The sequence below is a fragment of the Gekko japonicus genome, unplaced genomic scaffold, assembly GCF_001447785.1.
Source record: "Gekko japonicus isolate JY-2015 unplaced genomic scaffold, Gekko_japonicus_V1.1 scaffold54, whole genome shotgun sequence".
NCBI lineage: Eukaryota > Metazoa > Chordata > Lepidosauria > Squamata > Gekkonidae > Gekko > Gekko japonicus.
Window position 1 is genome coordinate 1,267,452 of NW_015167058.1, and position 27,171 is coordinate 1,294,622.

The 27,171-nt window shown below is 42.0% G+C and overlaps 1 protein-coding gene across 2 annotated transcripts in view; it reads left to right on the forward strand.

The window, feature by feature from the left end:
* The window catches only part of NFATC1 (nuclear factor of activated T-cells, cytoplasmic, calcineurin-dependent 1), a 214,503-nt gene that overhangs the window by 96,929 nt on the left and 90,403 nt on the right, over positions 1-27,171 (forward strand). For both annotated transcript variants that reach the window (XM_015412488.1, XM_015412489.1), the window contains exons 4-6: positions 7,355-7,557; positions 12,960-13,132; positions 14,716-14,856. In XM_015412488.1, the coding sequence (XP_015267974.1) occupies positions 7,355-7,557; positions 12,960-13,132; positions 14,716-14,856 (517 nt within the window). The remainder of the gene's footprint in view (positions 1-7,354; positions 7,558-12,959; positions 13,133-14,715; positions 14,857-27,171) is intronic.

Sequence of the window (27,171 nt, forward strand, 5' to 3'; positions counted from 1 at the left end):
TTTGTTCTCTTATATTATGAATTGTGACTATGATGATTAATATGTATGAAGAAATTATTGTAATAATATTTTTCAATATATATAAAATTATTTATGATAGGTTATAATTCATCTGTGCACGGTATCTGTTGTATGTTGGTTTTCCTACTTACCGTGGGTCCCTGTTTGGTTTTGTGAACCGATGGTATGGGGGAGCAGGTTATGTGACATAATACAGAAAATAAATACCACAATACAGTTGGTGATCATTTAGAGGGAAAACACTGTATGGTCTCTGGTTCCAGTAACGATTGTCCCTAATAAAGACATGCAGAAATTAGGCTTTTGGTTTGCAGTTTAGGAAAGATTAATTATTTTTTGTCCCTTCTGGACCTGAAATAAGTGGGCAACTAAGTATGTAATACACTGTCAGCAGACATCTGTGTTGAATTAGTAGCCTGAAGAATGGCAGGATCTGCTATCAATCTGAAGTGAAAGGAATGAGGACAAGTGAGGCAACAAATGACTGAGAACTATTTTTTCCCTGAGGCAAGAATGTTGATTTTAAAAGATTTGCAGGCCAATATTTTGCTCTGCTCTGCTGTATTCTGGTGTGTGTGCAAGGCACCATTTCATCCTCTTGATCTAGGAGTAGAAGGCAGAACTTCCCTGGAGCAGATACAGGCACTGATATTGGTGAACTATATGGCGCTTGAGGAGGAGAGCTCAACATTGTGCAGTAGTGCTTTCCAAGTAGTGCTTTAACAAGGACCAAAGACTCTGGCAGCACCCTGCATACCATCTTAAGGGCCCTACAAAAGACCACATCCCTTAGTACCGCCACAACATTGTTCTGTTGAAGAAGCGACAGGAAAAGCTGTGCCTTGCTTCACATAAAATGACGATTTAACTTTTCCAAAGGTGCAGCCCTGTTAGTTGGGTTCCCATGTTTTGAAAAGCAAAAAAGAGGACATATTTCTCGACTGACTACTTCAAACAAGTGATCACTATGACAAATCCCATTTTAAATACCCCTACTATTTAAACTGTGATAATTGCTACTAACTAGGAATATTCCTAACCTTCCAATCCAAAAAGAGGACATTTTCATTTGGTTTAAAAAAAAGCCCAAAAGAGGATGGACACCAGAAAAAAGTAACCCTAACTATTAGTCTGTGGCAGCAAAATGAAACAGAAGTCCAGTGTCACCTTAATAATTCAAAAAAATATTCATTCCAGCATACGTTTTTGTGAATCAGAGCTCACTTTATGTCAGCAAGCTGCCAATATGTCTTCTCCATGCATATGAGATGTGTCTACCCCCCCCTCTGACTTTCCCTCACTAGCTTGGACTATTATGCGCATGTCCCTCCTCACCCTCAAGCGCTCATCATTAACTACATTCCTTTCCATGTATGCTAGTGTTGCTTTGAAGGAACCTTATCAGCAAGGCTACAGGTGGCTCGCGTTGGAAGGCTTTTGCTTAGTCTATAATGAACAGTAGTGTGAGAATAGTAGAATTGCTTTAATCAGCTGTAACTGTTGCTTTCTCAAGGTTTGAGCGCGAGATGAGCCCTCAAGGCGGGCGCGGGAATCATATCCATTGGCCCATGTTATTTTGAACTTGCTTTATTATACCTGTCTCAAGCTCTTGGTGTCATTCTGAACAGCACATGTTCTAAGTACTTCATGGCTTCAATAAAATAAAACCTTCCTGCAAGAGTGTATTTCGTTGTTTGCTGTGAGTCTGACACTTTATCAGGGGGATTGTGTACTGGCTCTCATTGTAACATATCCCCACTCCCACCTTTCTGTTGCTTGTAATTTTAAGAATGCAAGGATCTCTAGTGGAGGTACACTGCATGCATCTGATGAATTGAGCTCTGAATCACGAATCTTATGTGGAAACAAATTTTGTTAGTCTTTAAGGTGGACTTCTGTTTAATGGTAATTTCAGTGTTGTAGTTGAAGTGTTTGTTCATGTCACAGGCATTCAAGTCAGGGTCGTGGACGGTATAATTTTGAAAGAGAGCCCTGTCTTTGAGAGCCTATGTGCCATGTCCTGCCATCCAGTGTGACAGGATTAGAGGGACTTCTAAGAGCCAGTGAGGTAATGGTGTGGTTAGCTGAGACCAGCACACAGTATTACTTTGAATTCCACCATAGACTGTAACATGAAATCAAACCTGAAGAAAAAGGAAAGGTATTTTCATATAACACTTAAAAAAAAAAAGTCATGTCTGAACCCTCAGAAGGTACATAGGCTCTTTTTTTGGACAGCACTATAAATCTTTACCACAGAACGTACCATTGTGCCCCCCAAACACCTCAACACTCTCTCAGGGAATAAATTAGGAGGAAAAATGATAATATTTGTGTACAGTTACAGTTTTGAGTATAGTTTTCCCCTCTTGCTAATAGTTATAGAAACTTGAATTAAATTAGCACTTACAGACCGTGCAACTTGTCTGGAGTGAATATTTGGCCCACAGAGTCCTTTTATCCTGTAACAGTGTTATGATTGGCTAGAGTCCATATTCTAAGGGGTTCACAAAAATTAATTAAAAAAATAATGCTTTCAGTCTCTCCCATAATAAATTAATGCCCGCTTGCAGATAGGATACAGACTGCTTACTGTTGATACACATTTTTTAAAGGACAGTCTAAGAAGTCCCAGACCTACAATGAAGCTAGCTGAAAAATAATGCTTAAAAAAGAAGCTCTAGGTTTTGTCATCTGGCAACAGTAGTGTAAATAAGCTAGAATTCTATAAACAACACTACCAGCTCAAGCTGTGTGCACTGCCTGAGCTCTTTTACTGTGAGCTTTCTGTGGCTCCCCAACCATTTTTCCTGTGTTTGAAACTTGGGGGAGGGTAGAGTTGCCAGATCCAGGTTGGAGCCTGGGGAGGACAGAAACCTCAGGGGAGTACAGTGCCGTAAAGTACACCCTCCAAAGAATTCATTTTCTCCAGGGGAACTGATCTCTATAGTCTGGAGATGACCTGTAATTCCAGGGGATCCCTACGTCCAAACTGGAGGCTGGCATCTAGGTGCCATTGTGGTAATGAATCCTAATTCTGCCAACACACCACATGTTAGATCGCCACTAACAAAGAGTCGGAGAGTGATTTCAGCAATAGTGATCAGCTTTATTGCAGGTTCGAACAAGTGCTTTAAAAAGCCATAACCAGAACAGTTTAACATTGGGAGCTAGGCTCCTTTTAAACATTCCCGGGCTAACGTAGGCATGCCTCTGTACAATAACCAACCAGTGAGGTTGTGCGGATAACGTCCAATGAGAGTTCTTCCCTCACAGGGAATTGGCACAGTTCTGATTGGTCGCTGTTACCAATAGTAAGTTAGCTCGGAGGAGCCTTCCTCTGGCTCGAAGTTTAACATGGAGAGTCATGCGGCGATTCACGCAAGCCTTTTCGAATACACCACACCACAGAATTTTGTTTGGGCATGGAGCTAATGCAGAATAATGCTTCCTTTCTTTTCATCTTTCTACTTCTAGCCTTTTATGATGTATTTCTTTCTGTATATATATATATTTTTAAATCACAAAAAAGAAGAAATTGCCTCACACTCTGAACGCACTCCTTACCTTGGTTAACATTGCAAATATTAGAGAGGAGATCCAATCCATATAGGTTTGCCAGCCAGTAGCTGGCAACTGGCAAGAGTCTGGTAGGGTGGAGACATGGGGAAGGTGCTGTCAAACCACAGCGTTTTGTCATCTTCAGGAACAATCTGGAAGTGACATCACTCTATGCTAGGAATTGCTAGAAACCCTATGGTAAAATCATAGAGTTTCTGGTGACTCCTAGAGCAAAGCGACATCACTTCCAGATTTTCCCCAGAAGTGATGTCACACTGACTGTGATTTTTTTCCCCTGCCACCAGAGTGGCAATGGGCAGCGGGCTAGGAGCAGGGAATTTCTTCCCCTTCCCCACAGGTAAATACTCTTAATACTTATGTGTGAGAAGAAACATTATCCTTACAGATTCATGTGGTATCCTAAACAGACTTTTTATATGATATTTCAGGGATGTGTGTGTGAAAATACTTGCAGTGTTTTGTTAGCAGGACCCAATCTGAATAATAACCTTTTTTCAGGAATTTCCTCACATCACCCACTTTAGTCCTACTGTTTCCTGTTACAAAAAGTACTTCCTCCAAAATTTAAGAAATATTGTTGTGAGTTGAAAGAGCTGGCATCTCATGTTTGGTGTTTTTTTAAAAAAATATTTAAGTAGTTATGTTATTAATTATATTTTTATCTCTCTTTTCAGACAGCATTGGTTTACAGAGTGCTTAAAAACCCAATAGTAATGACAATAAAATTTAGTAAAATGTTCCGTAAAGAAAGGGGACCCAGCTCAGTTGGAACTAGGCAAAATGGAGAGCTGCCTGGCTGCTTCTTGCCCTCCCTTTTCATTCTGTTTGTCATTAAAAGTATCTCTCCTTATATATAATTGAATAGTGGGTGCCAAAGTTCTAAAATGCACTCCTTTAGTGTATGGACGCTTGAACTGTCAGTCAGAAGACGCTGGCTGGGTTGACTGGCTGCTTTGTGCAGTCCCGCCCAGTGTTTCAAGGTCTTTTGCATATGGAAGCTGATTGGACTTCACTGCATTCCACCCCTCAAACTCACCTCCCTCCCCGCAAAGCAGTTGGAATGTCAGTTGCATATGGAACCTTCAAGGTCTTTTGCATATGGAAGCTGATTGGACTTCACTGCATTCCACCCCTCAAACTCACCTCCCTCCCCGCAAAGCAGTTGGAATGTCAGTTGCATATGGAACCTTCAAGGTCTTTTGCATATGGAAGCTGATTGGACTTCACTGCATTCCACCCCTCAAACTCACCTCCCTCCCCGCAAAGCAGTTGGAATGTCAGTTGCATATGGAACCTTCAAGGTCTTTTGCATATGGAAGCTGATTGGACTTCACTGCATTCCACCCCTCAAACTCACCTCCCTCCCCGCAAAGCAGTTGGAATGTCAGTTGCATATGGAACCTTCAAGGTCTTTTGCATATGGAAGCTGATTGGACTTCACTGCATTCCACCCCTCAAACTCACCTCCCTCCCCGCAAAGCAGTTGGAATGTCAGTTGCATATGGAACCTTCAAGGTCTTTTGCATATGGAAGCTGATTGGACTTCACTGCATTCCACCCCTCAAACTCACCTCCCTCCCCGCAAAGCAGTTGGAATGTCAGTTGCATATGGAACCTTCAAGGTCTTTTGCATATGGAAGCTGATTGGACTTCACTGCATTCCACCCCTCAAACTCACCTCCCTCCCCGCAAAGCAGTTGGAATGTCAGTTGCATATGGAACCTTCAAGGTCTTTTGCATATGGAAGCTGATTGGACTTCACTCCATTCCACACCTCATACTCCCCCCCCCCGCAAGGCAGTTGGAATGTCTGGTGGTGTGTAGGTCCCAGGATCATGTTTTAAAAGCTGCCTGGGGAGATGGGGACCTCAGACAGGTACAGTGCCATAGACTCCACCCTCCAAACCAGCCATTTTGTCCTGGGTAACAATTGCTGCCAATCTCCAGGTGAGGGCTACAGATCACTCACAATTACAACTGCTCTTCAGGTAGCAGAGATCAGTTCCTCTGGAGAAAACAGTGGACTCTGTCATTATACCCCGCTGAGGTCACCACAGCAAGTTGACACTGTTTGCCCAAAGCCAGAGCACTCCCCCAGAGCCTCTTTCTAGATCTCGTTGTATAGCTTTCACAACGGGCTTTACTGCTAGTTTTTAATATTTCAAGGAATATGCTATGAGAAAATTCTTTAAACAGTTGCTGGTGTGATGTAGCCTTTTTCTGATTAATTTAATTTAAAAAGACAAGAGAACTGTGGGCAGGAGAATAAGCACAAGGCAGCCTCCTCCATGTCATTTGCCTTTCTTCACACTCAGGCTCTATCCTCGTGAGGGTTGGTAGCAGCAGGGGAGCAGAGTGGCAGTGTCATCAGCGCACACCCTTTCCCACAGCTTTTGAGATCACTCCAAAAGTAACCTCCATGTGGCTTGACAAGTTTCCAGTTGTTGTTTTCCGCATGTAATTATTATTATGACCCTCCCCCCGTTTTTGAAACATCCAGCCTGATGAAGAATTCTAGAGAATTTGAAAACTTTCACAATGTTTTATGTCACTTTGATTGGTCTTAACAGAAGGCATTGCATGGATTTTGTCTTTGGATTTTTCTGTGGACCAGTGTGGCTACGTGGAACTTCTGGTCCCCCCCCCCCCACATGGCAGCCATATTCATATTCAAGAGGATTTGCCAGTTAAGATAATGCTTCTTAGCATTTGTTTAGTTTCAGAGTGCATTTGCCAGGTTTTGCTAGCTAACACTTCTCACAAATTGCAAATGGAAGGAGCACCAGTGGTGCCAGATATAACGGGGTTTTTGCATGCAATACATTTTGCAAAACCTTGAGCAGAGTCTTAGTGATGTGCACACATGAGACATCTTGCCTGTTGTACGGCTTGCCAAGAGGTAGCCAGACACTGCAACAGATTGAACTACTTAGATGAGGTTTTCCTTCCCTGCCTCTTCCAATCTTCTGTTCTGATTTCTTATGCTGAAGCCTCTTGTGTGCTACTGCCATACAAAAGTGCAGTCTAAAAACTTTTGTTTTTCTTAAAGTGAAAGATGAACCGGGGGAGCAAGAGCAGCAGGGCCTGAAAGGAAATGGTTTCAGCTTGACACCAGTCTGTATATACTGGGCTTGCAGAAATCGTATGGGAGGCTTTGCTTCATATCACGTTAAAGGTATTCCGTGTTCTCATGGTGGAGGTCTTGAGGCTTGGGGCTAGAAACTATGTTTTAAAAGCATGCTTGTTCAGTCTCCGCAAAAGTGAACTTTTTCTATCATCTCCGATATTTTTCCATCTCTAAAATGTTATCCTGCTTCTAAGATCTTGACACACACACCCTCCAATGTGATTGAAATATAGCAAAAGAAGAAGTGATGAAACTACGTCCTTCTTGTTTCTACAGTCTTGCTGGCCTGGCTTTTCTGGAGGAACACAGACTCCATTGTTGTTAACCCCTTTTTCATAGGAAGCTGTTATATGAAATATCTGAATGTGTGATGCAGTGCTGTTCAAAGCCCATCTTCGACTGAAGTGCCTGAGGTCATCCAGAACAATGAGACATTCTCTGAGTGTACCTTTTTATCGTTCCAATATTATGTTACCCAAAAAGTAGGGGGAGGGGGGGCCTGCTAAGCACCTGTCACAAGTTTTTCTCCTTAAATTAGACTCCCTTGCTTATAAAAAATTTAATAGATTCCTTGCAGTTTATATGTATGGTGCTTAGTTGGAGTTCTTTCTGTTCTCTTGCCAGCTACACGGTTACTTAGAAAGTGAACCGCTCACGCTACAGCTGTTCATCGGGACTGCAGATGACCGCCTGCTGCGACCCCATGCCTTCTACCAGGTTCATCGGATCACCGGGAAAACCGTTTCTACTACCAGTCATGAAACCATACTTTCTAACACCAAAGTCCTGGAAATTCCACTTCTACCTGAAAACAACATGAGAGCAATGTAAGGCCAGCATCTTCCTATATGTAGCCTTTTAGTCTGCCCTTATTATTGCAAATTAACATTACATGCCTCCCCCCCCCCAATCTGCAGAATCTTATACAAGGTCTTTCTGGGAAGGAAATTTTACACAACTTTTTAAGGTGGCTTGCACCTAATAGTTCTAATGTCCAGGTAAATTGTGCAAATATTTTTTTGGGACAACTGATTCTTTTTCCTCTTGAGCTTCAACCAGTGTGCTTCTTTGCCATTTAAAATGAGTATATCAGTTACAGAGCTGTAAATATCTTCCACCTCAGCTCCTGCTTTTAGGCTCCTAACCTGACACCACCTAATTCCTGTAGGCTGTTCTACATGAAATCCAGCCTATTAGAACTCTTCCAAAGAAGCAAAAAAGCAGGGGTGTTTGTCTGTGTGAGTTAAGATTTGTGAGGCTGAAAGTACATGTGGCATGCAATCCTTGCTTGTTTTTTAAAAAAAACCAAAGTTAGCCATGGGTCTAGATTGGCTGACTTGGAGAAGAGGTGTAGAATGGGCTGCTGTGCTTTGTGCCCTCTAGTTTTCCTACTTTGGCCAGGTTCATGCAGGCAGGACAATGGATCGTATCACTTCAGACTGCAGATGGAGGATCAAATTTTGAAATGCTCTCTTGTGTTAATAGCTCCCTGCTTTGGGGTAGTGTAGCCAATTTGCTGTAAAGAGTGGCGGATTCTAAACTGGAGAACCGGGTTTGATTTCCCCACTCGTCCACATGCAGCCAGTTGTGTGACCTTGGATCAGTCACAGAGCTGTTCTCTCAAGAGCTGTTCTCTCAGAGCTCTCTCATCCCCACCTACCTCACAGGGTGTCTGTTGTGGGGAGAGGAAGGGAAGGAGACTATAAGCCACTCTGAGACGCCTTTGGGTAGTGAGGGGCAGGGTATAAATCCAATCTTCTTCTTCTCCTCCTCCTCCTCCTCCTCCTCCCTGCTATGCTAGGTTTGTGTTTGCATGGATCTTTAATGTGAACAAACAAACAAAACTGGAATCTGTCTCCCGCACCCTGAAGAGGCACAGTCTATTCTGTCACTGCATTCCCATCTGATTGTCCTGCGTATGTGACCCACATCTAAATTACCTCCCCACAACCTGTTTTTTATCATTGTGGATTGTGGGGGAATTCTGCAGTCTTTTGCTCGATATTTCTTGTGGCTGCTTTTGGTTACATTAGAGAAGACATCGATGTGACTGTGTGTCACTTGTTGTTTCAGCCTGAATAATTTGGATAGTGCAGAGATAATGAAAATGCCTAATCCCAGAGAAATGTACCAGTAAACCAAAGTGAAAATAGATAGTAGCCATTAGGACTAAATAATTTACATATAATGTTCCTTTCCCCTAATGGGATTGTAGCAATAATTTAAATTTGAGAGAGATTTAGGCCCAAGCAACCAAGACCCCACGCCCTTGTTCTGTTGCCAGGGTACTGTTATTTTAAAAAATAAAGAATAAAACCCTGATGGCCAGTTTTTATCATATGCTAAAATGCTGTTGCATTAAATAGCAACTGGAGCTGGAAGACAGCAAAGAAGAACAAGATGAAGTTGCAGTGTGCATGGAGCTTAAAGGCATCACCACACTGAAGGCACCGAGTGTATAACTCACTTGTGTGTGCAGAACAGTGCCCCCCCCCCACCGTCCTCCAGGGCATGGATGAGACACCATGAGGAATTCAACAGACTGGGTGAAGACAGCGAGATTTCTTCTGTTCTTGTAATTCAGGATGAGGTTAACGAATGGCATTACAAACATAGTTATTGTATACAATGACCGGAAACCCCTAGGAGTCAGCCTCATTGGCTAACATAGGACTTGCTTCTGAGTTGCTTAGGGGGGCTCCCTGAGGGTCATTTTATGTGAACCAGCCTAGCCCAGTATAAATAGCACAGCTACTTACTTGACTATCAAGATTAATCAAATGCTTTGAGTGTTTCGCCCAGCCATTTGAATCAGTGAAGTTGTAGGACACATGCACTGACACCAGTCCTGAAAGTCCATTTAATCCATCAAGACTTTCAAAGAGTAGGTTAATTAGAAAGCACCCCCATTTAATTATTGTTTAGTAAGTTTTGCTGTTGCTCAGTATTTAAGGTTGCCATCTCTAGGTTCGGAAATACCTGGAGATTTAGGGGAAGAGCCTGGGAAGGGAGGGGTTTGGGGTGGGAGGGGCCTCAGAAGTGTATAATGCCATAGAGTCCACCTTCCAAAGCAGCCATTTTCTTCAGGGAACTGATATTCATCACCTGAAAAGCAGTTATGATTTTGGGAGATCTCCATGTCCTATCTGGAGGTTGGCAACCCAATGAGTATTATATTTAAAATGGGAATCCCATGGATTTGTGGCAGTGAACACCTTAATCCTATGCAAAACTGAATCTCAGACGAAGGCTCATAGTAACCTGACTGTCATGGCAGCCAGTCTGTTGGGTTAATGTCTTTTTGTTTTTTTCCTGACTTTCAGTTGCAATCGTACTATACTGTGCTGATATGTATGCATATAAGGGGTATATATACGTTACTTATCTCTTTGCTGAGTAAGAACTTTATGTGGCTGCATCTGGCCCAAACGGCTGTTACCAGCTCATTAAACAGGACTCTAGATGGATGCATTTGTACAATGCCCAGGATTTGCTCGCAGCGCCTGTACCACACGTCGTAATGGCTGACCCGACTCTTTTTTGCCACAACAGCAGGAGTTCACTTTTTCAGAAAACCAAGAGAGGGAGAGGAAGGTCTGACTGCAGTCGATACTTTATAGTGGGACTGTCGTGCCAAATTCTAGCTGAAAATGTATGTGGAAGTTGGCTTTACTCCACGACAGTCAATGGCATGCAGTCAATTTATACAAGCAGAGCATATGGCCAGCCATCTTCCCAGTTACTGAAGTCAGATCGCTATTTCTTGTCTTTGGCAGGCGTGCAACATACATCTTCTTCATAACTCGTAATTATGATGTTTAATAGCACTTTTTATATACAGATAGAGTGTCTGGGTTTTTTTCCCTGATGAAGATTCAACAGGTGCAACTTCCCCTGGCATGAAAACACAACATTTCACGTGTTGAATTTTGGCATGTCATGAAGTTGTTAAGATAGCTAGCCACTTCCATAAAGCATATAGGATCCTAAGACTGAAAGGGAAAACACGGAGTGAAATTGCTCTAAGTATGCCATTATTTAAAAGCTGCATCGATTTCTAAGCCAGAGACTATAAATTGTGATAAGAATATTGTATCGATGCCTGTAATAAATTTTAGTCAAACATTCCACAGAGCTGGCATTTCTGTAAGGGGGATCGCTATGAAGGTGGTCATGGTACCTCTCTCTTGATACAACTGTAACAACAATAGGGTCAGGGGCTGGAGCGTAGACCTTCTCTTATTATTAAAGCCTTCTGTGGTCTGGGTCCAGGATATAGTAAGATCTGCTTTCTCCCAATAATCCTACCCAGAGGCTAAGACCTTCCTTACACTTATTACAGTAGCCTCTGCGACAACACCACAGCTCCTGCATAATTTTTTTCAAAATTATGAAAACATCCCATTTTGATTCTGAGCAATAACAAAACTGAAGTCAGAAATACTCAGTTTAGCTACAAGGGGTTGGGTCAGTAGGGTCAGTTATGACTGTTGTTGAATCTCTTTTGTGGTCCTGGTTATTTTTCTTTGCCTTCTAACTACATGCAATCACCTTCTCAGCTTTTGATTTCTCTGCCTGTCTTTCAATGCAATTTGATGATATGCTTTGAGGACGCAGGTGGAAGCTATGCAAGTAATGTCGTAGTAGTCCGGGTAGCAGAAATTAGTCTAGCTGTTTGGTAGAACCTAAACATCCAGGAATGGCTTGGTAGACTTTAGAAATGGAATCCCAGGGTCCATGAATACATTATTTCTACTGATAGCAGTTTTGGTAACCAAAGTCAGAATTCATAAGATCCCACATAAGCTGTTGTAGATTTTCCAGGTTGTATGGCCATGGTCTTGGTATTGTAGGACCTGACGTTTCGCCAGTAGCTGTGACTGGCATCCTCAGAGGTACAACACAGAAAGATGGAGTACCTTCAACAACACATCCCACATAAGCCTAACTTCTACTACTGTAGCCATAATCAAGTTGAGAACTTACGTTTAATTACCCATTGTGTCACAACATTAAATACAAATAACCTTTCAAAACCAGATTTTTTAATTTACAAACTCTAATATTGAGTTTTTTTGCTTTTTTTGGAGTTAGCAACATTATTGTTATTTTGGAGTTAGCAACACATCTTGCTGGATTTGTTTTCCTCTACAAAATACATTGTACTGTAATCATTAAAAAAATCTGGTTTTAAATAAATGATTGGCTGGTATTCAGCCAGGAGCCAGCACTTGTGCTATGTTGTATGCTATGACCAGTGGCTAAAACAGTCTGACCGAACTGAGTAAATTGTATCCTCAGCTCCGGAGGTGTCATGAATTTCCCAGTGACATTTTGTTAGTGCAAATCAGTTTAGTAGTTTTGGAGACCCTCTACATGAAAACAAACAACACTTTCTGGTTATTGATGCCATTTCCTAATAAAAAGCTTTTTTCTTTGAAAAATTCCTTGGGTTTGAATTTATTCCATCAGCTTTAATCTCAAAACCAAGCTGAGTTTTGCTCAACTGCTGTAAATTTCCCTACTCTTAAAGAATTTATTAAATCCTAATCATACATTGATTTCTGTAGTAATTACAGTAGTAAGAAGTGCATCTAGTAATGATAAATATTTATGACATGGTCTCAAAACTTCTTGTGATCATCATATGGGATTCTTAGCTCCAGTGCAATCAAGACTATATTTCCGTTCATCAGAGAAGTGCCAGAAAGATTAATGGCACAAAGGTCTAAACCTGTCAACATCTATTTTAGGATTTTACTTAGTCTTCTGGCTACTTTCAGAGGAGTGGACTGAAAACACACTCCAGATTATTTGCTGTTGTATCCATATAAGTGACAAATGGTAAGAGAGATTGTGAAACAGCTGCCTAGCAACTGCCTATTTTTCTACATAATTCTGTGAAATTTAGCAGTAAGTGCTAAAATAACTGGAGAGTTCAGTGAGGGCTCATGTGTGGACCTCATCAGTGACTGGGCTTCTGGCAACTGTGCAACTGACTCTGTTGGATCAAAACCTGGTGCCTGGGGTGGGGGGGATAAGCAGAAGAAAATGGAAGGTCTGAAGGATCTAGTTCTGCTAATGGGTCTCTATGGGATTTCTTGTGTTTTTTTCAAAGAACCTGTAATTATGTTCTAAAGATATAGTGGAGATGCAGACAATCTGAACACGTGTAATTCTGGAAGACTATGAAAGTGAGTTGAAAAGTTCTGTTTTTGATTTTGGTCAGCATTGACTGCGCTGGAATACTGAAACTTAGAAACTCAGACATTGAACTGCGGAAAGGAGAAACTGATATTGGAAGGAAGAACACCCGAGTTCGTCTTGTCTTCCGTGTTCACATTCCCCAGCCCAATGGGAGAACCCTTTCTCTGCAAGTAGCCTCCAACCCAATTGAATGCTGTAAGTACCAGTTTTTGTCAATGCATTTGGTGTCAATATGATATCATTAGGGTTGCCAGGTCTTTACCTTGCCTGGAGCGGGGGACTGGGGGGGGCTTCCAGGGGGGCGGAGACATTGTGCGATGTTCTCGGTGCAATGACATCATCCGGAAGTTACATCATCATGCCAGGAACACTCTGGTATTTGGGCAAACTAAGGTATTTTCGGCCTCAAAACCATAGAGTTTGCCCAAATACCAGAGTGTCCCTGCATGATGTCCCCGGGACAATGACATCACTTCCAGCAAGTCCCTGTTTGGGGGTGGGGCTTCCTCCACTGGCGAGCAGCAGGCTGAAGCCCGAAAAATTGGGGGTTTCCCCACACCTTCAGGGGGAATGGCAACCCTAGATATCATGTATGGTCCACAAATCTTCCTGAAGTCCACTGGCTGCTTCCATTTGAGGCTGAAAAAATGCTCCCCACTACAGCAGCAGCAAGTAGCACAGAAATGGGGTCTGCATGCTCCTTTCCCATCCCACTTGCTCTACAGACACCCGTGAGCCTCCTCTCCTCCATGCCATGTATGCACATTACACAGCTCACATACACACACACAACCCCTTAATGGGCTTTTCCCCTTCTTTATTCTCAGCTGCACTGCAGCTGGGAAAAACTACATGTTATGCTTTACTCAAGTTGCCACTGGCAGATTCTGCATAAAAGCACAGCAGGGTCCCTATTTGGACTGGGACTTCAGCACATGGAAAAGGGGCTCCAGCCTTCCCCCTCTCACCATTTTCAGGAACCAAAACAGCCTGGCCACAAGCTGTTTTAGCTCTTGAAAACAGTGCCAGGGAAGGCAGAAGTCTCTCTCCCTGTGCTGTGGTCCTGATCCAAATCAGGCCCCCACTGAATTTTTACACGGAAGTTGCCACTGGGGACTTGCCGCTTCATTATGGCTGCGAGTCCACATGGAAAACATGTGTAAAGCAGAACATTTAGTTTTGCTGTAGATGAGCTTCCAAAGAACGTGGCTGGAAGGAGTATGTGAAAGAAACGGATCACCAAAATATATTTTATGGACAAGGCTGCCAGATTCCATAGAACTACTAAAAATTAATCTGATTGTGGGCTAATATTCCATAACTCTTAAATATTGTGTGAAAGAAGGGCTAAAGACAAAAGACAAATGTGGCACAATTTCTCCCAGATAACCTTCTGCTGAATCTACTTGTATTACATTGTGGTGTTTTAGGGTTCACACTACCGAGGATTTACCTCAAGAGATTACTTTTGGCTACCTTGCAACTATGTAGTTCAGTGATAAGTCAAAAATGGTACTGAGTATGATTTAACAGTGCTAAAAAGATAGTATGGTGTTTTCAGAATATGGTATAGCACAACTTATGCCCATTTGTCTTCAGGTATACTTCACACATGATACCATATTGTCCCCACTCTTCATACATGCTATAAAAAGATATATCTTCTAGAGCACTGTGTGTGTTTTTGTGCGTGGAGAGAGAGAGAGATAGAGAGAGAGAGAACACACAGGATTTTATTTTGTATTGATTATGGTGTTTTTTCTTTTTGGTCTAATCAGCTCAGAGATCTGCCCAGGAATTGCCTTTGGTGGAGAAGCAAAGCGCTGACAGCTATCCTGTGATGGGCGGGAAAAAAATGATACTGACTGGACACAACTTTCTTCAAGACTCCAAAGTCATTTTTGTGGAGAAAGCTCCAGGTATTTAAAACTCTGGTCCTAAAAATCAGTGCATACGCATGTGCCTCTAATGCCAGTGTAGTATCCTCCTAGAGTCCCTGTGAGAAAGGCGGACTATAAATAGCATAAGTAAATGAAAACAGTGTCACAGTGGACTGAGGAGCTGTGCTGTAGTAAAGGCCCTTCTACCTTGCCCTGCATACTTACTTGCTGATGCCTTCAAAAGTAACACTAACAGAGTCATTCCAAATTCGAGTTAAAGGCCGACTTCCTCCTTAAGATTGCAGACTAAAGACAGCCCCCTATCCAGAATGAATTTTTTAAAAACCAAAGTTTTGAATTTAGCTGTTCCAGCAAACAGTGTTAGCCCATTATGCATATGTCTCTGGAGCCTTGGCCAATCCTGGCATTATGAGCCTGTACAATGCATGTATTTTGAAACACATATTTACTGTGTCATTGTAAAGCACTCTCTGTGTGTGTATATCGCAGAAAACGTGTTGTGTAAATGTTCATTTGTTAGAAGCAAACAAACAAAAACCAGAATCCTGTGGCAGTTTAAAAATGAAGATGTATTGTGACATAAACTTTTGCAGACTAGAGCCCCCTTTGTCAAAGCCATCCTGGGTGGGCAGAAATATACATGCATCCATGTAGAAGGAAAGTTTGTAAGCAGCTGGGCCAAAACCTCTGATATGCAAAGGGTTGCAGTAGGTCTCTCATATTCCTGCAAAGCCAGATAAGGACATATAGAGGTACAAGATAAGAACAAAGTGACCCATTCATAACTACAATAACAGATAATGTTATCTTTCTTGTTATGCTAATCGAACACCTAAAGAGGAGCAGCAAGCTTAAAGACCTACAAATTTTCCCAGGTACGCTTTCAGGAGTCAAAACTGAGAGCCAGTTTGATGCGGTGCTTAGAAGCGCAGACTCTAATCTGGGAGAACTGGGTTCGATTCCCCACTCCTCCACCTGCAGCTGCTGCTGTGACCTTGAGTCAGTTGCAAGTTCTCTCAGAACTGTTCTCTCATGAGCAGTCCTCAAAAGAGCTCTCTCAGCCCCACCTACCTAACGGGGTGTCTGTTGTGGGGAAGGGAATGGAAAGGAGATTGTAAACTGCTCTGAGATTCCTTTGGGTAGTGAAGGGCGGGGTATAAATCCAATCTCCTCCTCCTCGTCTTCTTCTTCATCTTCATCATTATCAGGATCATCGTTATCATCATCAGATAACCTGACAAAGGAAGCTTTGATTCTCGAAAGCTTCTATCCTGGAATGCTTGTTGATCTTTAAGGTGCTGCTGGATTTGAAGCTTGCTTCTCTACTGCAGAACAACACAGCCACCCATCTGAAAACTAAAAAGGAACAACTTCCACAGTGGGGAAAACCAAAAACAAAAAGAAGCCTTGCGTTGCCTTAAACTGTAACAGATTTATCCTAGTGTAAATGTACAGGGGCCACAGCCCAGGCATCTGATGAAGTGGGCTCTAGCCGACAAAAGCTTAAGCTACCAGAAATCTGTCAGTCGTTAAGGTACTACAAGGCTCCCTTTTGTTCTCCCATAGTGGAAAGGATAATCTAATCTTGATAGAGGCTGAATGAAATTTGCCAGTAAATCCAGGTGGATCCGTTTCTCTTTGGAGCCAGCCATTATTGGTGATTTTGAGGTCATCAGCAGTGTTCTAGAAGACTGAAATCTTCTCCTGCTAAGGGCTGAGCTGAAAAGACCGACCTGATTGTCCTGAAAGGTATTGTTGCAAGTAGGTGGCATGTATTGTTCCAGAGGATGTGCCGGTAGATGAGCCCTGATGAGAGAGCTGGTTTCATTAGATCCTGTAATACTGCTCCTTGAGTAGACAGGATGATAATGCTGGCACCAGAGTTTGTTGCTGAGCTGAAATAAAGAGTTTTGGAACCTGTCACTGTGCAGATGCAGCGAGTTAATACCAATTGGTATGTCTGTTATGAAAACATTCTTGGGGCTTGGCTATATAAGGCTGTGGTCCTGTATTGAGGAAGTCTTTCTCACTGATGAGTGCCACTGTACATTATGACATAGTTATACATAATGTTTACAACATCACCTGACAAAGCTATGCAGATTATTTCAGTCATGGTTAGTATTAACAGTAGTGTAGAGTATAGAACTGGGATTCAAATCCCCCTATGTCGTGAAGCTCGCCTGTGAGCTTAGACCAGTTCGTCTCTCAGTCTAAAGGATACAGCGTTCTTGTAAAGGTAAAATAGAGCAGGAGAGAACAGCATCTACCACCCTGAGCTCCTTTGAGGGATGGCTTGATAAAAATAATAAATAAAAAGCAGTGTAGTTTGATATCATAGAGGCTAATAGATTCTTCCTTTCAATAGTACTTTTAAAAACTGAATTTTATGTGTTGGTCATTTTCATTGCTTTGTTTTAATCTTAACCATGTTAATATAATTTCTGAGGGAAACGGTAGCAACCAAATGTTGGAATTATTTTTGCAATAAATGTATTAATGTCAGTATGTAAATTCTCATCACTATATTAAAGGTAGTAAATATAATGAGTGTGTAGCTTTGTTAATTTATTAGGTGCTCATTCATGAACATTAATTTGTCTCTATACAGTCTGTGCATGCACAGACATGTATTTCCAGCCGCAAAAAGGTAACATTGTGAGTGAAGAAGGACAGTTTTTTGCTTGCCTGCCTATGATGTTCTGTAACTTGACATTCTGATTCCTATTCTGAGGTACTGTATGACCCACACTAAACTGCAAGGAGATAGGTGAATGTGAAAACACTTGGTACCTGGCCAGGTCAGGTCTATCTGCCATTTTTATTTGAACCTGCGACAGAGATTGTGAATTAAGTAAATTTAATCCAACATAAATTGCAGATCAAAATGTAGCTAGAACAGATAGCTGTGTGTAAAAAACTGCGGTCAGTGAAGGTGAGAGCCAGGGAGGAGGAGCGACTTTTTTAAAGGCTTCTTGTTTTGGAAAGGGTTTCCGTGGTGCTGGCAGAAACCAGAAATTCCACAGCTGCTTGTCAAAACCCACTGAACTTTAAGCTGTCTCCTGAAATTCTCAAGCACTTTGCTTCCCCCAGCCATTCAAACGAAGGCTTTGATAATCATGACCATTTAACCCTCGACATTCACTGAGTTCCAAAAAGATTGCTGCTCCACTATGTAATCTATGACTGTCCTTAGCTGCATATGATACATTCGAGGTGCAAATAGTTTTGCTGAGTAAGGCAGTTCCTTTTGATTGTCAAATGGGAGTGCAGCGCAGTTTCAGAGATGCACATTAACTGGCTCAGCCAGCTGCCTAAATTCAGCTTCAAGTGTGAACCCAGCGGAAAGGTCTGCATAGAAAACAAGTGTGTGGAAGCAGAGGCAGGTTTATCATAACAGCTACTATGAGAGTTTGTGTGCAGATTGAACTTTGAGTGAAAATTGCAAGCTTTTTTTTAAAAAAAAGTACAATGATGTGTCCCCTATATGTGATGCATCTCACATCACCTCTGTGTGCCACTTAATATGGTGGTGGAAGAAGCTGCCATTAAGGTGTGCTCTTAGGAAGCAACCAGAGGAAATATTACTATTTGTTGTTGTTATTCAGTCACACAGTCGAGTCCAACTCTTCGCGACCCCATGGACCACACCACTCCAGGCCCTCCTGTCTTCCACCGTCCTCCGGAGTTTGCTCAATTTCATGTCCGTTGCATCGATAACACTAACCATCTCATCCTTTTCCGTCCCCTTCTTCATTTACTTTCAATCATTCCCAGCATCAGGGTCTTCTCCAGTGAGTGCTCCCTTCTCATTTGGTGGCCAAAGTATTTGAGCTTCAGCTTCAGTATCTGGCCTTCCAGGGAACAGTCAGGGTTGATTTCCTTCAGGATTGCCTGATCTCCTTGCAGTCGAAGGGACTCTCAAGAGTTTTCTCCAGGACCATATTAGAAGCTACTTAATACATACTTGAAGCATTGGCTATTCCATCCACATTGAGCAATGTCTGTTTTTTCACCAATGTAAACTGATGACCTGACTATATATATAATATTATATTATGTTATATTTTTCAGTCATATGCTTTGAACTCATTATAAGCTACCACTGTTACTTCAGCAGAACCCCAAGAACTAACATATATTTTATTTATTACTTATTTACTTTACTTATACCTCACCTTTGTCTCCAATGGGGACCCAAAGTAGCTTACATCATTCTCCTGTCCTCCATCATGTTATCCTCACATCTACTCTGTGAAAAGGGTTAGGCTGGGACAGGCCCAAGGTCACCCAGCGAGCCTCCATGGCAGAGTGGGGATTTGAACCTGGGTCTCCCAGATCCTAGTCTGACTTTCTGACCAATGCACCACATTGGCAGCCTAGGTTAGTTGATATTTCCGACAAAAATATGATATTTTTCTGGTTGTGTTCTGTAAAATTACATTCCATTGAATCCTAGTCCATTTAACTTTTTTTCCTTAACCAACCCCCCCTGAGCTGTGCCTGCCTTAAGAGTTAGCTTTCAGCTGTTGTGATCTCTGGAGGAACAGCATTATCCTTTCGTGGGAGAGGGAAGGGTCAGTTGGCCTAGCCAAACAATTACTCATATGAGAAGGAATCCCTAAAGAATGATCAAGTCCATTCTTGAAGTAGAAATCAGCAGCGGAGATGATGGGCTTACAATATACCAGTCTCATCAGTGTTTTCTAATAAGTTTTTAAAAAAACAAAAACTGAAGCACCTGGGATGCTCTAGATGTGTATTAAATAGAAAGTCTAGTTGTCAGGATTAGTAAAGCATTGAACTAAAAATGTGAGAAAGTGGTGACATCCCACAAAGGGCTTGTCTTAAAGCATAATGAATGTATATACAGTAACAAGGAACGCAGGGAAAGCCTACTGCTTTTGCAAGAGAAGTCACTGGTCTCTTCAAAAGTACACTATCATTTCTTCAGACATTCTGTAGTGCAGTTTTTAAAAAGTACAGTGTTGAAGGAAGCCCATACTTCAAGGGATTTTTGTAATTAGTTAATTGCTTGCACATCGGGCCATATTTTCTTAGTGATCGGAGTCAATATTAAATGTCATCCAAGACATTCACCCACAGTAGTTATGAAACAGAAGATGCCAGCTATATTTTTTAAATGTTCAGGTTTCTTAAATTCAAATTTTCTTTACAACAGCGGGTTCGATAGTTATTTTTACTGTTGCAAATTTCTGTTTGCATAGAAAGTTTTCTGGTTTTATACATCTCTTTTATTTTATTTCTGTTTACATTGCCATTTTAATTTTGGGTGCATTTCTTTCCCAACGTTCAACGGAAGGGTTTCAAGAAGTTTAGAAGTGGGTGCATTTATCTGTTCAAGAGCAGTAACAAGATTCTTTTTGGGAGACTTCATCTTCAATGCTAATTTTAATTGAATTGGCTGAGAGAGGGGGAAAGAGAGAAAGAGAGAAGTTCAAAGACATGGGAATACTGTATTCTCAATGAAATGGGTTTTTAAAGAAACCACAGAATTTAGGAACCAGTTCTGAAATAACCAGGAGAAAACATTTCATCAAATCACATCATCTGTGCAATAAACTCACAGATGATCTCTTAGATCCAGTTTAATAGATGATATTAAGATGATATTGAGAAACCATAGGAGTCTTGTCAGAAGCCAACTCTTGTTATGTTGGGACATTTCTACCAATATAATGTGCCCCTAAATTGGTAGCCATGTAACACACTATAGTAATTAGGTGACAGCCACCATTACTATAGATACACAGTTAGATATTTGTAACTTTTTTACCTTTTTTTTAGAGTGGTTTGCTGCTAGGTTAGTTATCTGAAAGATTTTAAGTACAACTCTTTGTGGGGAAAGCGTTTTAAGTTGGCCTTTTAAATTGCCATTTTAAGTTTGCATTTTAAGATTGCCATTTTACGTTTGCTAGGTGTAGCAGCATACCCTGCTGCGCATTTTCCAGAACTATGTTTCATCTTTCACAGAAAGTCAAGCTAGTAAGGTCTAGGTGTGCTGTCACTCTAATACTGTAGAATTTGGAAGGTTGTAATGTATCTTTCTGTCGCTCTAATAAAGAATTGGAACGAAGTCCTCAGACTTGAGCTGCTTAAATTATCCACACATCAATCAATCTAATTATTATTTGTTTTTGTTTTTCCTCCCTAAGAATAATTCTGGGGAGAAAGTTCATTAAAAGCGTTAATGTTGTTTTTTTTAAAGAAATCACAAAACCAATATGTTTCTCAGAAACTTTAATGGCCCTTGGATAGAGGCTATACTACCATAGACATTTATTTCATTTTGCACTGCTGTGTTTGAAGACTCAAGGAGATTTGGCGTCTGTTTTGATGAGATGAGACGTGGAGACTAGTGAGCAGACTCTTGGCTGAACTCCATTTGGTAAAAGATCTTACATTTTCAGAGATCTTTCCATTGGTCTTTCCACTGCCAGCAGCAGTTTGAGGGGCAACTGGCCAGCAAAGGGTCACGTTTCAGACTGGTAGTCAAGCTGCAGTTCACATCATAAACTGAGTGGCAGAGTATCCCTCTGTCACATGCCTTATGCATAATGTTTTCTGTATCTGCCTCTGTCAAACTGTGTTACACCAATTTGTTTTCTGCTGGGTTGATTTCTGTATTAACTCCTTTGCAGCAAGCCTGAAAATTTGTGTCATCAAGAGGAGCTAGAAACATGAAAAGTGGATGGGTTCAGAGCACACGAGTTGATGTGAAGGTCACTTGTACCTATTTCCTGGAGTGGTATTGGTGTACAAAGGGGTTTCTGGCCACTTACCAAAACTAGATATCTTTAGCAGGGAGTTTCATCAGATGATGGAATCATTGCTCAGTGGAATCCTTTCACACACATACAGTAGTTATGACGTGTCTGGTAGGAAATATCAATCCATTTCAGATTTTCCTAGCTGCACACCGTAAGAAAAAGAAACGACAGGATGAGACACACTGTCCATACACATAAGAAGTCTTATCCTATAGAATTTCTCTTAGGTTTTCTTAGTCGTTTTCAGTTTCAAACTTTTTGTTCTGAACCAAAGATTTTCTTTTAAAGAAAGATTATATGCACACCTGTATTTTATATGCACAACTTCTGCAATCAGAAGCACGGATGAACTTTTAGGTAACCAAATGGTTATTTGTGGAATAATGCAAATGGGGTTTGCTCATAATAGGAGTCAGTATATGAATGCAGGGTTCCCTATGTACTCTCAAACAATCCTCCTTCTTCATCTTCATCTATGCTGCTGAGATCAGAAAGTGACCAGGAACGTTCCCACACATTATGTTATGATCGTAGGTTGTAGTCTATACCAAGCTAAAGCATTGCAGAAAACTTGAAGATATTGAACAAAGGTTTTTGAGGAGTCCTTCAGTTACAAATGAGCTGGACAATTGGTGGTGAAAAGTACCATCAAGTTGCAGCTGACACAGGGCTACACCATAGGGTTTTCAAGGCAAGAGAGAGGTGGCTTGCTGTTAGCTAACTCTGTGTAGCAACCCTGGACTTCCTTGCTGATCTCCCATCCAAGTACTAACCAAGGCTGAACTTGGTTAGCTTCCGATCTGACAAGATCAGGCTAGCCTGGGCCATCCCAGGTCAGAGTGAGCGAGATATTTAGCCCTTAACAAATGCAATATTTTGCTGATCTTACTCATTTACTGTGGGTAACACATTCTTTTGCCAAAAATTCAATACCAGATTAAAGTTTCAAAAATCAGGGGGAGTTCAAGCTAATGATAAAAGAACTAGAATGTTTGCTGTCTGCTGTGTGAGTTCACTGTGCAGCAAGTGGCTGATTTCCTTGATGTCGTATTAATCTGATTAAAGAGGCCATTGCCTATCAAACTTAATGCCACAATAAATGTGTTGGTGTTTAAAGGCCCAAAAGACTTGCGTTTCTGACGTCACAGTGGGTCTTGGCAGGAAGAGGTATTATTGTCCATATGGATGTCAGTGGCTTAGTAGCTATATTTTGATCTAGGGAAATGAATGCTGTAGGGGAATCTGGGTGACTGAAAAGACTTGAATCCAAACAGTCCAGTCCATATAGTACCTTTTATTAGGACCAATGAAAATGACAGAAAACATTGTGCAGGCTTTCAGGATCACGCAGAACTCTTCATCAAACTGGATGTTACAAAAGTAAAAAGATGGGAGGAGGGGGGGAAAGATGTTTGGGGCTATCACTGCTCTAAAGCTGTGGCTAGCCCACTGAGGTCCATGTGGCCATCATGGCTGCCATTCTGGGATAAAAGTGTTACCAAATACCTTCTCTTTAAGATTTTGACAAGCCCACCCTTTCAATACCACAGCACCAACATTGAAATCAAAACAAAGAGGGGCAAAAGGACTTGCTCAGCAGAAGCTTACTAGAATTCTGCCTTTGGCAAGAAAGAACAGTTTCCTAAGGACAAGGAATGGAGTCTTGCATGGGCAGCAATACCAGTTAGGACAATCACGTGCTGTGACAGCTGGGGGTAGAATAGTTTGGGTACCCATGATTTTAAGGCCTGTTCTTGCCAGCATTCCTGTGCCTGAAGTTGGTAGGCGAGTATAGAATCATAGAATCAAAGAGTTGGAAGGAGCCATACAGGCCATCTAGTCCAACCCCCTGCTCAATGCAGGATCAGCCTACAGTATCCCTGACAAGGCTTTGTCCAGCCGCTGCTTAAAGACTGCCAGTGAGGGGGAGCTCACCATCACCCTAAGCAGCTGATTCCACTGTTGCACAACTCTTACTGTAAAAATGGTTTTCCTAATATCCAGCCGATACCTTCCCGCCCATGGATGCGAGTCCTATCCTCTGCTGCCAACAGGAACAGCTCCCTGGCCTCCTCTAAGTGACAGCCCTTCAAATACTTAAAGAGAGCAATCATGTCCCCCTCAACCTCCTCTTCTTTAGACTGAACATTCCCCTCAGCCTTTCTTCATAGGGCTTGGTCTCCAAGCCCCCGATATACAGTAGATATACAGTAGTGCCTTTGGTGACATGTTGATCCCTAGTTTTTGTGAGCAAACAAACAAACCCAACTGATGTCTCTTCACTGAAATTACAAAGGTCACCTATTTTGGACTGCCCCACCTGCAAATAACTTTTGAAAGGATCTGCGCCCACAGTAGATCTTGAAATAGTGACATATCACTCCAAGGAACTTCCATTGCATTTAACTGCTTAAGTAATTGTCTAGAGTTTTGAACTTTCTAAAGTCATCTCACAGGTATAAATTAGTTGAGTGGTTTTAGAGCAGGGGTGTGAAACATGTGGCCCACGGGGCTCAAAACTGACTCCCAAGCAACTTCATTCTCCTACTTCCTTTCCCTGGGCTGCTGCTGCGGCTGCACCCTAGGTTGCTTTTTCCCAGCTCTCTCAGTGGCTTTTTGCTCAGTGGCTCTCTTTTTTTTTAATGATTGGATTGCTCTTGTTCCTAGCTAGATTTATTTTCTTTCAAAAAGACCCTGATTAGGGATTAGAACACTTGGATTGGTCCTCGGAGAGTGGAGTGATTTCAGATGCCAAATGATAATAGCACATAGTGAGACAGGAAAACTAGGTCTCAACCCAGTCCAGGAGGATGCAATTCAGCAGTATCTCTTTCTAATCTCCCTTTAAATTCTTTTGTAAGAGCATTGCTACTCTTAGGTCAGCAACTGAATGTTGTGGTTTCTAATGTCAGACTTACGTCCATTTATTCTTTGCAACCTCCTGGACTGAATCCTCCTGGATGGAACCGAGACCTAGGTTTCCTGTCTCATTACCAATGCTGATATCTCCACACCTACTCCCCTCTGCATATCACACCTAATCCAATCATGCCTGCTACTGCCATTCGGCATCTGAAATCATCCTTATAAAGTTTGTATCTCTGGTACCTCATGTTACATCTTGTAGCATGCATGGCCTGGCCCAACAAAATGACATTTATGTCAGATCCGGCCCTCATAACAAATGAGTTCAACACCTCTGTTTTAGAACCTTTCTTCCTTGTGGGGCACAGAACTTGCTTACTTTTGTGATGACTATATAGCCTCACAAATGGCCAAAGAATATTCTGTGATCATTAATAGTTGCTTCTACAAAGATCTCTTCTCCAAGTATGCAGCTCCTTATCTCCTGAGAACTGATGGTATCTCAGGGCACAGCAGTATGAGTACTGTTGTTATGATTTTATGATTAGTCGACAGTTTTTATGTTGGTTCATTGGGAGCCTTTCCTTACCTTCGGGATTTAATCACAAGACTATAGTCATTAAGGAGGTGAGAAATGAAAAATTGTAATGGGTAGCTACAGCTTGGGAGACACATAAAATGGAGGGATCTTTGAAGGAATCTGTTTACTACCAAGGAAATGCACAAAATGCTGTCGAGAGATATATAGTCATGCTACTTAAAACACTCCGGGCTCAGTCCAGGTTTATCTGTCCACAAAATGGCACCATGTGTGGATAGTACTGTGATAATTTGATGAAGATGTACAGAGGTAGAAAACTGGTCTGAGGTAGAAAACTGTTTCTAGCTGATGGCAGAGGAATTTCTTTGGTTCCTCTGTTGCCTTCATGCAATGGCACTAATTCATAGGAGGTAGACCTTTTTACATCGATAGTTTGGACAGATGTATGCACAAACCCTTGAAAACAGAGACCATGGCATCCACCAAGTGTTTTAGAGTGGGGGGGTCTTTTTCCCAGCAAATCTTCTGATTGGTCACTGAAAATCTGATTGACTGTGCAGATTTTGTTTAAAACATTGCTTTGGCAACACCTGCCACCACAACACAAGGATCTTCATTGTGCTACTAAAAAAAGCTATATGAATGCAAGAAAATGTTTTTAAACAATATGTTCATTTAAACAGGCATCCTGTTAAATAGAGCATCATCCTGAAATGCTGAAGAGTTACTACGAAAGTTACTGTTATATTTTGTGGTGGGCTTTGTCTCCCATGGCAGCCTTTTTCCAGTTGTACCTACTACACACTGTGTCAGAATTCTGAATGTGCCCACAGACTCAAAAAGATTGGGGATGTCTGCCCTACAATATGATTAACTTGGTTGTTGTTGGATAGTGTTAACTTGCCCATATTCATCTTATTTTAAATCAAGACTGGAATATCTCTTTGAAAATCTTTGGGGAAATATTGGATTTAGGAGGCAGAATTGAAATCCCAGCATAGATCAACGATGTGTGAATTCATGGGACTGCCTTAAAGTGGTTTGCCTCCTTTCTCCAAGGCTGGGGATAGAGGGTGGTGCTAGGGGAGAGAGTTTCACCATGACACCCGCTGGTGTGTGGTGTCCCTCAAGGTGCTATTCTCTCTCCAATGTTATTCAACATCTGTATGCGCCCCCTCACCCAGCTGGTGCAGAGCTTCAGGCTGGGTTGTCACCAGTATGCTGATGACACCCAGCTGTATCTGTTGATGGATGGCCAGCCAGGTGCTGCCCCAGAAAATCTAGGAAGGGAATTGGAGGCTGTGGGGGGGAAAAGAAGACAGAGGTCCTGTGGCTGGGAAAGGGGGACCTGGGATGGTGTATCCAGCTCCCGATCTTGGACAATGCCCCCATAATACAAGTACCAACTGTGAAGAACCTGGGCATGACTCTGGATGCCTCCCTATGAGTTGAGACCCAGATCATTAATGTGGCCAGGTCGGCATTGTTTTATTTACACCAGGTTCTCGCCTGGATCTAGCCACTGTGATCCACACAATGCTTGCCTCAAGACTTGATTACTGCAACTCGCTCTTCATTGGGCTGCCCTTGAGACTGACCCCAAAATTTCAACTGGTCCAGAATGCAGCGGCGAGGGTCCTAACTTGAACCCCTACCATAGCACAAATCCAGCTGGTCCACCAGCTGCACTGGCTCCAGATTGAATTCCAGATTAAGTTCAAGGTGTTGGCTTTAATCTTTAAGGCCCTTCATGGTCTGGAACCAACATATTTTCGGGACCACCTGGCATACACTCCTTAGGCAACAACACACTGAGAGTCCCAGGGCCAAATACCATTTGCCTGGCTTCAGCTTGAGCTAGAGCCTTCTCTACGATAGCTCCTGCTCTAGGGAATGCACTTCTGATCAGGAACTGAGCCCTGCAGGATTTAGTGAAATTCTGCAGGGCGTGCAAAACAGAACTGTATCGCCAGGTGTATGGGTGAGACCAGGGAGTTTTATTTATATACTGCCTTTGTTTTTCCCCCTCCTCTCTCTCCACCAGACAGTGGGACAGTGGAATAGTTTTTTATGCCATCTGTTTAATTGATTCTGATGTGCGTGTTTAGTTTTAATTGTTACATTGTTTGTGTTTGT